The sequence below is a fragment of the Bufo gargarizans genome, chromosome 6 (assembly GCF_014858855.1).
Source record: "Bufo gargarizans isolate SCDJY-AF-19 chromosome 6, ASM1485885v1, whole genome shotgun sequence".
Lineage (NCBI taxonomy): Eukaryota > Metazoa > Chordata > Amphibia > Anura > Bufonidae > Bufo > Bufo gargarizans.
The window spans coordinates 100533582-100548081 of NC_058085.1; the positions used below are offsets into that span (position 1 = coordinate 100533582).

General features: G+C 43.1%; 1 protein-coding gene across 1 annotated transcript; it reads right to left on the reverse strand.

Moving 5' to 3' along the window:
- Positions 1-4609: 4609 nt before the first annotated feature.
- Positions 4610-6824, reverse strand: LOC122942001 (E3 SUMO-protein ligase ZBED1-like). The gene is made up of 2 exons (XM_044299495.1): positions 5361-6824; positions 4610-5160 (listed from the first exon to the last, which is right to left on the reverse strand). Exons 1-2 carry the CDS (start codon positions 6822-6824, stop codon positions 4672-4674), a joined length of 1953 nt encoding a protein of 650 aa, XP_044155430.1. The 3' UTR covers positions 4610-4671.
- Positions 6825-14500: the final 7676 nt, after the last annotated feature.

A 14500-nucleotide genomic window follows, 5' to 3' on the forward strand; every position in this document is an offset into this window, starting at 1 on the left:
TGAGCTCAGTGGTCACTTCCCCACCCCCTATGAGTGCACTCCTGAGGAAGCCAGCAAGTCTGGCGATACGCGTTGGGCTTTTCTTCTAACCACCACGCACGCCCCCCCATCATGCCATTTTTATGATAAGTATTTGAGCCTTATTTATTGTTGATGGATTACATGCACTTTACAATGTTATATGCTTATGGATGTGGGGGTCTGTCTATGAGTTTGTGGTGAGTCAGATGGGCATGTGCCGATACATGGGTCACATGGCCTTGATCTGTTGTATACAACGATTTTAACTTATTTTGTGTGGTGTCTGTTTCCTTGAATAAATTTGTAATATTTTAGATGTGCGGCTCCTGTCTCGGTATTCTTTTTCTTTTTCTTTGTTATAAGGTCTATCTAACCCTTAATATTTTGTGGAAGCAGGTATATCACAGCCCTCAATCAGTATTTTGTGGAAGCAGGTATATCGCAGGCCTCAATCAATATTTGGTGAAAGCAGGTATATCAAACCCCTTAATCATTATTTTGTGGAAGCAGGTATATCAAACCCCATAATCGCTATTTTGCGGAAGCAGGTATATCGCAGGCCTCAATCAGTATTTTGTGGAAGCAGGAATATCAAACCCCTTAATCAGCATTTTGTGGAAGCAGGTATATTGCAGGCCTCAATCAATATTTGGTGGAAACAGGTATATCAAACCCCTTAATCAGTATTTTGTGGAAGCAGGTATATCGCAGCCCTTAATCAGTATTTTGTGGAAGCAGGTATATAGCAGGCATCAATCAATATTTGGTGGAAACAGGTATATCAAACCCCATAATCAATATTTTGCAGAAGCAGGTATATCGCAGGCCTCAATAAGTATTTGGTGGAAGCAGGTATATCAAACCCCTTAATCAGTATTTTGTGGAAGCAGGTATATTGCAGCCCTCAATCAGTATTTGGTGGAAGCAGGTATATCAAACCCCATAATCAGTATTTTGTGGAAGAAGGTATATTGCAGCCCTCAATCAGCATTTTGTGGAATAGGTATATCGTAGGCCTCAATTTATGTTTTGTGGAAAGAGGTATATCGAACCCCTTAATCAGTATTTTGTGGAAGCAGGTATATCGCAGGCCCCAATCAATATTTGATGGAAGCAGATATATCAAACCCCTTAATTAGTATTTTGTGGAAGCAGGTATATCGCACCCCTCAATAAATAATATTTGGTGTAAACAGGTATATCGAACCCTTTAATTTGTATTTTGTCAAAGCAGGTATATCGCAGCCCTCAATCAATATTTGGTGGAAGCAGGTATATCAATCTCCTTAATCAGTATTTTGTGGAAGCAGATATATCGAACCCCTTAATCAGTATTTTGTGAAAGCAGGTATATCACACCCCATAAATATTTTTTTTACCACAACAGTCATATCACACCACCCTGTTTATGTGGGGCAACAGGTATATCGCAGCTCTTAACCACTTCCCATCTGGGCCATTTGCCCCCTTCCTGACCAGGCCTAATTTTGCAAAACTGACATATCTCACTTCATGTGGTAATAACTTTGGAACGCCTTTATTTATCCAAGTCATTCAGAGATTGTTTTCTCGTGACACATTGTACTTCATGATAGTCATAAATTTGAGTCAAAATATTTCACCTTTATTTATGAAAACATCCCAAATTTACCCAAAAATTTGAAAAATTAGTAATTTTCTAAATTTCAATTTCTCTGCTTTTAAAACAGAAAGTGATACCTCATAAAATATTTATTATTTAACATTCCCCATATGTCTACTTTATGTTGGCATCATTTTGGAAATGTCATTTTATTTTTTTAGGACGCTAGAAGACTTAGAAGTTTAGAAGAAATTCTTCCAATTTTTAAGAAAATTGCCAAAACCCACTTTATAAGGACCAGTTCAGGTCTGAAGTCACTTTGTGGGGCCTACATAGTGGATACCCCGATAAATGACCCCATTGTAGAAACTACACCTCTCAAGTTACTCAAAACTGATTTTACAAATTTTGTTAACCCTTTATGCGTTCCACAAGAATTAAAGGAAAATGGAGATCAAATTTTTACATTTCACTTTTTGGGCAGATTTTCCATTTTAATCCAATTTTTTCTTTAACACATCGATGGTTAACAGCCAAACAAAACTCAATATTTATTACCCAGATTCTGCGGTTTACAGAAACACCCCACATGTGGTCATAAACTGCTGTATGGGCACACGGCAGGGCGCAGAAGAAAAGGAACTCCACATGGTTTTTAGATGCCATGTCCCATTTGAAGCCCCCTGATGCACCCTTACAGTAGAAACTCCCAAGAAGTGACCCCATTTTGGAAATTAGGGGATAAGGTGCCAGTTTTATTAGTACTATTTTTGGGTACATATGATTTTTTGATCATTCATTATAACACTTTATGGGGCAAGGTGACCAAAAAATTGGTTGTTTTAGCACAGTTTCTATTTATTTATTTTTACAGCGTTCACCTGAGGGGTTCAGTCAAGTGACATTTTTATAGAGCAGATTGTTACGGACGTGGCGATACCTAATATGTATACTTTTTCTCATTTATTAAAGTTTTACACAATAATAGCATTTTTGAAACAAAAAAATTATGTTTTAATGTGTCCATGTTCTGATAGCTATAGTTTTTTTATTTTTTGAGAGATTTTCTTATGTAGGGGCTCATTTTTTGCGGGATGAGGTGACTGTTTTATTGGTACCATTTTGTGGGACATACGCATTTTTGATCACTTGGTGTTGCACCTTTTGTGATGCAAGGTGACAAAAATTGCTTGTTTTGACACAGGTTTATTATTATTTTTTTTTTACGGTGTTCATCTGAGGGGTTAGCTCATGTGATATTTTTATAGAGCTGGTTTTTACGGATGCGGAAATACCTAATATGTATACTTTTTTTTATTTGTTTCACTTTAACACAATAATAGCATTTTTGAAACCAAAAAATGATGTTTTAGTGTCTCCATGTTCTAAGAGCTATAGTTTTTTTTATTTTTTGAGAGATTTTCTTATGTAGGGGCTCATTTTTTGCAGGATGAGGTGACGGTTTTATTGGTACCATTTTGTGGGACATATGCATTTTTGATCACTTGGTGTTGCACTTTTTGTGATGCAAGGTGACAAAAATTGCTTGTTTTGACACAGTTTTTTGGGGTTTATTTTTTACGGTGTTCACCCGAGGGGTTAGCTCATGTGATATTTTTATAGAGCTGGTTTTTACGGACGTGGCAATACCAAATATGTCTATTTTATTTATTTTTTTTCTATTTATTTTTTATTTTTTTTATTCCTTACTTGGGGACCTTTTTTTTTTAACATGTGAAACTTTTTTTTATTTTATTTTTTTCAACCCTTTATTTTTTTTTTATTTTTTTTTACACTTTTCGTCCCCCATAAGGTCATACAAGACCTCTGGGGGACATTTGCTTCACTTCTTTTTTTTTTTTCACTGTTGATTTCTCCTGTAACTGGGGCTGACATAGTAGCCCCAGTTACAGAAGAAATGCACCCCCCAGAGAGGCTGTACAGCGTGATTCTGCGCTGTACAGCCTCAGAGCAGGGCTGATCGAGGTCTCTGTAAGACCTCACACAGCTCCTGCTCTCTCCGGTCCCGGCGGTCACATGACCGCCGGGCCGGAACAGGAAGCGCACAGCGCTTCCTGCTCTGCAGACACAGCGCTCGGTGAGCGCTGTGTCTGCAGCGATCCGGAAGGCAGGGACACCTGGGCACTGTCCCTGCCTTCTCTCTGGGTTGCCCTTCTGTCACTGACAGCGGGCAACCCGATCAGCAGCTGCACGATTAGCGTCAGGGCTGCGCATCTTCACTCGTCTCACGATTCGATGCGATTACGATTATCAAGTCCACGATTCGATTCGGCGATGCATCACGATGCATCAAGATTATTACCCCTTGTTTTTCAATTTTACATCAAAAAATTAATTCAATCAGTCAGAAATTGCACAAAAATATTTATTTGTATCTGCTATTTAAACAAATCATACCAAGTTCCCTGCATATCATATAGCAAAGTCTGAATGAACAAAACAGTGCAGCAGACAACAGTATTTATTTAAAACAGTACTGTCAGTGTCTCTGTAACATTAAACTGTTGTGCTGGCCTGGCTGGTGCAGTTAGTTTATAAGTTTTACAATAGTTTTACCATATAATATATATTATATATTATATAATATTAAACAGTACCTACAAAAAAAGGAGCACTTCAGTTCCTGACTGTAAAACATCACAGTGAGTCAGTGAACCTATAACACAGTCAGTGACTGTGTTATAGGAGAGAGGGAGGAAGGAAAGAATGAGGAGAGAGGGAGGAAAGAAGGAGGAGAGAGGGAGGAAAAAAAGGAAAGGAGGAGAGAGAGGGAAAAAGGGGAGGGAGAGGGAAAGGGAAAAGGGGAGGGAGAGGGAAAGGGAAAAGGGGAGGGAAAGGGAAAAGCGGAGGGAAAGGGGAAAGGGAAAAGGGGAGGGAAAGGGAAAAGGGGAGGGAAAGGGAAAAGGGGAGGGGAAGGGAAAGGGAAGGGGAAGGGGAAAAGGGGAGGGGAAGGGAAAAGGGGAGTCTGGCAGGGGAGACAGAGAAATAAAAAATTTCAGTGGCAGAGACAATGCTATAAACAAAATCTATAAAATTAAAAACACTGCTCAGCATTTGGGAACATGTAGATTTTTCTGTAAGAACACCAATTGATCTACATGGTCTGGTTTGAGGGCGCTTCTTTTTGCAGTTACCACATCTCCTGCAGTGGAGAAAACCCGCTCTGCAGACACGCTTGTACCTGGGATACACAAGTATTGCTTTGACAGCCGAGAAAGGAGGGGAAATATGACCTCATGCTCACGCCACCAGTTCAAAGGGTCCTCAGTGAGAGGCAGAGGTGGGGCTTTACAATAGTTTTCCATTTCCTCTTCAGCCTTGGCATAGGGGGTCTTTTTGGGTTCTATTGTACCTTCAGTGTCAGTGAAAGACTGTCCCAGCAAACTCACGAGCAGCGATCTGGCCTTTTTGGGAGGAGATGGTGGAGATTCAGAATGGTTGTCTTCGATGGGTGAACTGTCCTCTTCTTCCAGAGTTTGTTTTCTTCTAGGCACTTGATGATCCTCTTGTGTCCTCTCACTCTCATCTGATGTAATCTGTGTTTGAACAAAAAAGAAACGGAAAAAAAACAATAAGTAAAAACACAAATGTCAATGCCTTTGATTCTGATGGGGTGATGAAAAAGCACAGGAAACGGACAGTACAGTTCCCGCACCGCATCAGATTCAGAAGCGTGGTAGTGCTACTGTCGTTTCAAGAAGAAACATGATGGAATTCTTCAAATTAATTTAATTACCTCCAAGGATGCAGCTTCCTCAGTGACTCCTTTAAATATCTCCAATCTTTCTTCATCTGTGAGGATGAAAGGCAGTCCCTTAAAGCGAGGATCCAGTGCAGAGGCTGTATGAAGGATCTTCTTCTCAGCCTCACTGCTGTACCTCTTCTGGAGATCTGTTCTAATAGAATTCTTGATCTCATGGATCATGGGTGTGTCTCCCATCGTGTCTGTCATGCTCTGGAGAAGTTGTGCATTTATAGGGGCAATGAGAGAAACTGTTGGATTGCGCTCTTCTGACATCAGCATGGTTGCATCCTTCATTGGCTTTAATGCACTCACGGCGTCCTCTGCATTTGACATATCTGTTTCGTTTAGAGTGCAGAGATCGGACTCTCCTCTTCTGACTTCTGGAGACAGCAAGGTGGCACAGACTGCAGGTTGTTGTTCCAAGAACCTCTCGACCATGTCGTATGCACTGTTCCATCTTGTTGCCACATCAGTTATCAGCTTATGATTCTTCAGGCCAAGACATTTCTGTTTCTCTTTTAGACAGTGGCTTGCTCTAGTGCTGCGGTGAAAGAATGTGGATATCCGACATACTCTGCCAAGAAGCCTAGAGAGAGTGGCCACTTGTTTCAACGCTCGCTGGGATGCAAGATTCAGTGTATGGGCGAAGCATTTCACATGGGGGAATTTTCCAACTTGAGCTGCAACTATCATGTTTGACGCGTTGTCGGTCACAAGCACTACAGATTTATCGGACAGCTGCCATTCTTCCACAACATGAGAAAGTAGCTCTGCCAGATGAGCACCCGTGTGAGACTCATAAATGGCTCTCGTTTGCAGTACATGCGACAAAATCTGCCAGTCCTTACTAACGTAATGTGCTGTTATTGTAACATAAGACTCTGTCGTGACTGAAGTCCAGGAATCACACGTTATTGCGACTCGACTTGCTTGGCTCATTGATGCAATTATCTTAGCTTTGGTTTCGTGGTAGAGTGCAGGTATGACGTTTTCTGTAAAGTGACTTCGTGACGGGATCTTGTAACGCGGCTCTATCGTCTTCAAAAGGTAGCGAAACCCACTGTTTTCCACAACAGAGTAAGGGCGCAGGTCCTTCGCTATGAAAGCTGCCACAGCTTTTGTTATTCTCTTTACCTTTTCAGAGTTGGGCGGCAAAGTTGACTGTAACATTGCATCAATTCTTGGCTGATCTGGGTTCATTTCCTTGGTGGTGGTGGTGGTGGTGGTGGTGGTAGGTTTTAGCATTTCTGGGTGAAAACGGCTGACGTGGTTTCTCAGATTAGGAGTATTCCCTAGATATTTAATTTTTGTGTGACAGATTTTACACACAGCGTATGACTTGTCCAATTCGTGCTTCCTACTTTTTTCATAAAAGCCAAAATGTTCCCAGATGTTTGCTTTTAAAAAGCTAGGTGCATTTTTTATCTCTCGTTCCTTTTGTTCTACTTCTGCCATTTTTATTTACTAGCAAATGCAATGCATGCCAGGCATCTATGTGAATTTGTGAGTAGGGATGACACAAGTCTTGACGTGACGATGATGTTGTCAAACTCTGTCAGTTTGAAAAAAAAAAAAAAAAAAATTTGAGTGACTAAGCCTAAAGCCTGCCACGAGATCAACAGAAAAAGTAACACTTCTGGCTGCTGGTGGTGGAGCGATTCTCCTCCTGCCTGTGGTGGACTGGACTGAGCCTGAGGAGTGAGGAAAAACGGACAGGTGAGGTGACACTATTTTTTTTTTTAGGTACGGTAATAACAGGCAGTGACCAGCTGCAGTCTCTGTGAGTGGTGTATCTGTGTGATGGTCACCTACCTGTCACAACAAGGTGGCAGAGTCTGGCTGGCACGTGGCACCTGCGGGTCTCCTCTCCTGCTGCCTGTGATGGATGAAGGGACTCGGAGTGTGCGACACAGGGGGAGGGGGGTGTCACTGTCGTCACGTCAGCGGGAGGCGGGAAAGAAGGCGCCCAAAACCTTTTTTTTCCGACTCGGCTCTGCACGGCGGACGCGACGCTGACGTCATCAACATGCATCGATTATTTAAAGCAACCGCATCGATGCAGAATCGCCGGGGGTCGAATCGCGATGCATCGCTGCATCGATTATATTCGACAGCCCTAATTAGCGTGCAGCTGCTATTTCTGAAAGGACGTTTTAAAACGTGCTTTCAGAAATAGAGGTCCACCCATAGGACGTTTATATCCTATGGGCGGACTTAAAGCGGTTAATCAGTATTTTGTGGAAGAAGGTATATTACACCCCTCAATCAGTTTTTTGGGGGGTAACAGGTATATCACACCAGTTGCAATTAGTTGTTCCAATAGCGTTTGTCCCTCTATATAGCTGCAGTATTGCAGCAGAACCGCTCACAACTGCTGAACAATGCAAATGCACTATAATTTATTTCTGTTGCAAAGTATATTATAAGTATATCACACCCCTCAGTATATCACACCTATCGATCGGCTCTATTAGCTATCTTTTGATGTCCCTAACAGCCTGTCCCTGCTCCACAAAGCAACCTCTCCCTACACTGGCAAAACACAGAATGTAAAATGGCTGCCAGATCGGGTTCTTCTATAGGGTGGGGGTGTGTCCATGTGCTGACACATCTCAATTGACTGTCCTGTCCCACCTGATGAATGTGTTATGGGTAAAAGTTTGGTGCAATGCAAAATATGGCACCGGCAGAAATCTCCATATGTTCGCATGTTCGACGAATCGCGAACGCGCAAAGTTCGCCGCGAAACGACCGCTGGGCGAACCGCAAGGCCATCTCTACTAGACATTACAAAAGTCGATATCTCACAATGGAGAACACTGAGTCCACACCTCACAATGGAGCATACCGGAGTTCACTTTTCATAATGGAGAACAATGGATTCCACATATCAGAAAGGAGAATATTACTAATGAAGATAATACTAAAGCCAACACCACACAACAGAGATTACTGGAGTCCATCTATCATGATGGAGAATATTGGAATTTACACATCATAATAGAGAATGCATGAATCCACACTGCACAGTGGGGCATATTGGAGCCTTTATCTCACAATGGAGAATACTGGATTCCAAACCTCACAATGGAGAATACTGGAGTCTATGTCTCATAAAGGAGAAAACAGAAGTGCACACTTCACAATGAAGAAGAGTGGAGTCCCACGCCTTAAAATGAATAATATAGGAGTCCACACCTCACAATGAAGAATACTAGAGTCTATACCTCACAATGGAGAATACTGGAGTCTGCATCTCACAATGAAGAATACAGGAGTCCACATCTCACAATGAAGATTACTGGAGTACACATTTTGCAATGAGGAATACATGAGGCCACACACTGCATGCTTTTATTCAAAGCTTCTCTAAACCAATAACTTTCAAAATATAGTAATGAGAATTTATGGTTCTGGTGGAAAAGAAAATTACAAATTTACAACACATTGCACAAAGACAATTGGAAGCCTGATTTTTATAGCAAGGGGACATATACACATGAGTAGGGATGAGCGAACTCGAACTGTATAGTTCGGGTTCGTACCGAATTTTGGGGTGTCCGTGACACGGACCCGAACCCGGACATTTTCGTAAAAGTCCGGGTTCAGGTTCGGTGTTCGTCGCTTTCTTGGCGCTTTTGTGACGCTTTCTTGGCGCTTTTTGAAAGGCTGCAAAGCAGCCAATCAACAAGCGTCATACTACTTGCCCCAAGAGGCCTTTACAGCCATGCCTACTATTGGCATGGCTGTGATTGGCCAGAGCACCATGTGACCCAGCCTCTATTTAAGCTATAGTCACATAGCGCCGCCCGTCACTCTGCTCTGATCAGCACAGGGAGAGGTTGCGGCTGCGACAGTAGGGCGAGATTAGGCAGATTAACTCCTCCAAAGGACTTGATTAATTGATCGATCTTCAGCTGTGCATCATTGAGCTGCTGAAATTCAATTGCTCACTGTTTTTAGGCTGCCCAGACCGTTTGTCAGTCACTTTTTTCTGGGGTGATCGGCGGCCATTTTGTGTCTTGTGGTGCGCCAGCACAAGCAGCGACCAAGTGCATTTAACCCTCAATGGTGTGGTTGTTTTTTGGCTAAAGCCTACATCAGGGTGAAGCTGTCACACCAAGTGCATTTAACCAGCAATAGTCTGTTTATTTTTTGGCCATATACTACATCAGGGGCAAGCTGAGCCTGTCACCAAGTGCATTTAACCCTCAATGGTGTGGTTGTTTTTTGGCTAAAGCCTACATCAGGGTGAAGCTGTCACACCAAGTGCATTTAACCAGCAATAGACTGTTTATTTTTTGGCCATATACTACATCAGGGGCAAGCTGAGCCTGTCACCAAGTGCATTTAACCCTCAATGGTGTGGTTGTTTTTTGGCTAAAGCCTACATCAGGGTGAAGCTGTCACACCAAGTGCATTTAACCAGCAATAGTCTGTTTATTTTTTGGCCATATACTACATCAGGGGCAAGCTGCGCCTGTCACCAAGTGCATTTAACCCTCAATGGTGTGGTTGTTTTTTGGCTAAAGCCTACATCAGGGTGAAGCTGTCACACAAAGTGCATTTAACCAGCAATAGTCTGTTTATTTTTTGGCCATATACTACATCAGGGGCAAGCTGCGCCTGTCACCAAGTGCATTTAACCCTCAATGGTGTGGTTGTTTTTTGGCTAAAGCCTACATCAGGGTGAAGCTGTCACACCAAGTGCATTTAACCAGCAATAGTCTGTTTATTTTTTGGCCATATACTACATCAGGGGCAAGCTCCGCCCGTCACCAAGTGCATTTAACCCTCAGTAGTGTGGTTGGTCAAGCTGTCACACCAAGTGCATTTAACCAGCAATAGTCTGTTCATTTTTTGGCCATATACTACATCAGGGGCAAGCTGCGCCTGTCACCAAGTGCATTTAACCCTCAATGGTGTGGTTGTTTTTTGGCTAAAGCCTACATCAGGGTGAAGCTGTCACACCAAGTGCATTTAACCAGCAATAGTCTGTTTATTTTTTGGCCATATACTACATCAGGGGCAAGCTGCGCCCGTCACCAAGTGCATTTAACCCTCAGTAGTGTGGTTGGTCAAGCTGTCACACCAAGTGCATTTAACCAGCAATAGTCTGTTCATTTTTTGGCCATATACTTCATCAGGGGCAAGCTGCGCCTGTCACCAAGTGCATTTAACCCTCAGTAGTGTGGTTGGTCAAGCTGTAGCACCAAGTGCATTTAACCAGCAATAGTGTGGTTATTTTTTGGCCATATCCCAGTCTAATTCTGTCAGTAAATCCATACCGGTCACCCAGCGCCTAAATACTAGGCCTCAAATTTATATCCCGCTAAATCTGTCGTTACCGCTGTACTGTTCTGGCTGGGCAAGTTATTTAGTGTCCGTCAAAGCACATTTTTTGTTCTGGGTTGAAATACAATTCCCAATTTAGCAATTTCATAATTTAGTGGTTTCTGCTGTATCAGAGCTATTTGAAATCTATCCCTAAAAGGGTATATAATATTCAAGGTGCACATAGGGTCATTCAGAATAACTTCACACACATGCTACTGTGCATTTCCAAGTCTAATTCTGTCAGTAAATCCATACCGGTCACCCAGCGCCTAAATACTAGGCCTCAAATTTATATCCCGCTAAATCTGTCTTTACCGCTGTACTGTTCTGGCTGGGCAAGTTATTCAGTGTCCGTCAAAGCAAATTTTTTGTTCTGGGTTGAAATACAATTCCCAATTTAGCAATTTCATAATTTAGTGGTTTCTGCTGTATCAGAGCTATTTGAAATCTATCCCTAAATGGGTATATAATATTCAAGGTGCACATAGGGTCATTCAGAATAACTTCACACACACGCTACTGTGCATTTCCAAGTCTAATTCTGTCAGTAAATCCATACCGGTCACCCAGCGCCTAAATACTAGGCCTCAAATTTATATCCCGCTAAATCTGTTGTTACTGCTGTACTGTTCTGGCTGGGCAAGTTATTTAGTGTCCGTCAAAGCACATTTTTTGTTCTGGGTTGAAAAACAATTCCCAATTTAGCAATTTCCTAATTTAGTGGTTTCTGCTGTATCAGAGCTATTTGAAATCTATCCCTAAAAGGGTATATAATATTCAAGGTGCACATAGGATCATTCAGAATAACTTCACACACACGCTACTGTGCATTTCCAAGACTAATTCTGTCAGTAAATCCATACCGGTCACCCAGCGCCTAAATACTAGGCCTCAAATTTATATCCCGCTAAATCTGTCTTTACCGCTGTACTGTTCTGGCTGGGCAAGTTATTTAGTGTCCGTCAAAGCACATTTTTTGTTCTGGGTTGAAATACAATTCCAAATTTAGCAATTTCATAATTTAGTGGTTTCTGCTGTATCAGAGCTATTTGAAATCTATCCCTAAAAGGGTATATAATATTCAAGGTGCACATAGGGTCATTCAGAATAACTTCACACACATGCTACTGTGCATTTCCAAGTCTAATTCTGTCAGTAAATCCATACCGGTCACCCAGCGCCTAAATACTAGGCCTCAAATTTATATCCCGCTAAATCTGTCTTTACCGCTGTACTGTTCTGGCTGGGCAAGTTATTCAGTGTCCGTCAAAGCAAATTTTTTGTTCTGGGTTGAAATACAATTCCCAATTTAGCAATTTCATAATTTAGTGGTTTCTGCTGTATCAGAGCTATTTGAAATCTATCCCTAAATGGGTATATAATATTCAAGGTGCACATAGGGTCATTCAGAATAACTTCACACACACGCTACTGTGCATTTCCAAGTCTAATTCTGTCAGTAAATCCATACCGGTCACCCAGCGCCTAAATACTAGGCCTCAAATTTATATCCCGCTAAATCTGTTGTTACTGCTGTACTGTTCTGGCTGGGCAAGTTATTTAGTGTCCGTCAAAGCACATTTTTTGTTCTGGGTTGAAAAACAATTCCCAATTTAGCAATTTCCTAATTTAGTGGTTTCTGCTGTATCAGAGCTATTTGAAATCTATCCCTAAAAGGGTATATAATATTCAAGGTGCACATAGGATCATTCAGAATAACTTCACACACACGCTACTGTGCATTTCCAAGACTAATTCTGTCAGTAAATCCATACCGGTCACCCAGCGCCTAAATACTAGGCCTCAAATTTATATCCCGCTAAATCTGTCTTTACCGCTGTACTGTTCTGGCTGGACAAGTTATTTAGTGTCCGTCAAAGCACATTTTTTGTTCTGGGTTAAAATACAATTCCCAATTTAGCAATTTCATAATTTAGTGGTTTCTGCTGTATCAGAGCTATTTGAAATCTATCCCTAAAAGGGTATATAATATTCAAGGTGCACATAGGGTCATTCAGAATAACTTCACACACACGCTACTGTGCATTTCCAAGTCTAATTCTGTCAGTAAATCTATACCGGTCACCCAGCGCCTAAATACTAGGCCTCAAATTTATATTCAGCTGAATTTGAATACAATACATTGGGCCAAATAATATTTTTGTTGTTGTGGTGAACGATAACAATGAGGAAAACATCTAGTAAGGGACGCGGACGTGGACATGGTCGTGGTGGTGTTAGTGGACCCTCTGGTGCTGGGAGAGGACGTGGCCGTTCTGCCACATCCACATGTCCTAGTGTACCAACTACCTCAGGTCCCAGTAGCCGCCAGAATTTACAGCGATATATGGTGGGGCCCAATGACGTTCTAAGGATGGTAAGGCCTGAGCAGGTACAGGCATTAGTCAATTGGGTGGCCGACAGTGGATCCAGCACGTTCACATTATCTCCCACCCAGTCTTCTGCAGAAAGCGCACAGATGGCGCCTGAAAACCAACCCCATCAGTCTGTCACATCACCCCCATGCATACCAGGGAAACTGTCTCAGCCTCAAGTTATGCAGCAGTCTCTTATGCTGTTTGAAGACTACGCTGGCAGGGTTTCCCAAGGGCATCCACCTAGCCCTTCCCCAGCGGTGAAAGACATAGAATGCACTGACGCACAACCACTTATGTTTCCTGATGATGAGGACATGGGAATACCACCTCAGCATGTCTCTGATGATGACGAAACACAGGTGCCAACTGCTGCGTCTTTCTGCAGTGTGCAGACTGAACAGGAGGTCAGGGATCAAGACTGGGTGGAAGACGATGCAGGGGACGATGAGGTCCTAGACCCCACATGGAATGAAGGTCGTGCCACTGACTTTCACAGTTCGGAGGAAGAGGCAGTGGTGAGACCGAGCCAACAGCGTAGCAAAAGAGGGAGCAGTGGGCAAAAGCAGAACACCCGCCGCCAAGAGACTCCGCCTGCTACTGACCGCCGCCATCTGGGACCGAGCACCCCAAAAGCAGCTTCAAGGAGTTCCCTGGCATGGCACTTCTTCAAACAATGTGCTGACGACAAGACCCGAGTGGTTTGCACACTGTGCCATCAGAGCCTGAAGCGAGGCATTAACGTTCTGAACCTGAGCACAACCTGCATGACCAGGCACCTGCATGTAAAGCATGAACTGCAGTAGAGTAAACACCTTAAAACCAAGGAAGTCACTCAGGCTCCCCCTGCTACCTCTTCTGCTGCTGCCGCCTCGGCCTCTTCTGCTGCTGCCGCCTCGGCCTCTTCCTCCGCCTCTGGAGGAACGTTGGCACCTGCCGCCCAGCAAACAGGGGATGTACCACCAACACCACCACCTCCGTCACCAAGCATCCCAACCATGTCACACGGCAGCGTTCAGCTCTCCATCTCACAAACATTTGAGAGAAAGCGTAAATTCCCACCTAGCCACCCTCGATCCCTGGCCCTGAATGCCAGCATTTCTAACCTACTGGCCTATGAAATGCTGTCATTTAGGCTGGTGGACACAGACAGCTTCAAACAGCTCATGTCGCTTGCTGTCCCACAGTATGTTGTTCCCAGCCGGCACTACTTCTCCAAGAGAGCCGTGCCTTCCCTGCACAACCAAGTATCCGATAAAATCAAGTGTGCACTGTGCAACGCCATCTGTGGCAAGGTCCACCAAACCACAGATACGTGGACCAGTAAGCACGGCCAGGGACGCTATATCTCCCTAACTGCACACTGGGTAAATGTAGTGGCAGCTGGGCCCCAGGCGGAGAGCTGTTTGGCGCACGTCC

Bases quoted from the DNA above. Each gene is read 5' to 3' on its own strand.
- LOC122942001 (XM_044299495.1), bottom strand. From the start codon at position 6,824: ATGGCAGAAGTAGAACAAAAGGAACGAGAGATAAAAAATGCACCTAGC. The intron at 5,161-5,360 runs GTAATTAAATTA...GTTCAAACACAG, and splicing joins AGGAAGCTGCATCCTTGGAG to ATTACATCAGATGAGAGTGA.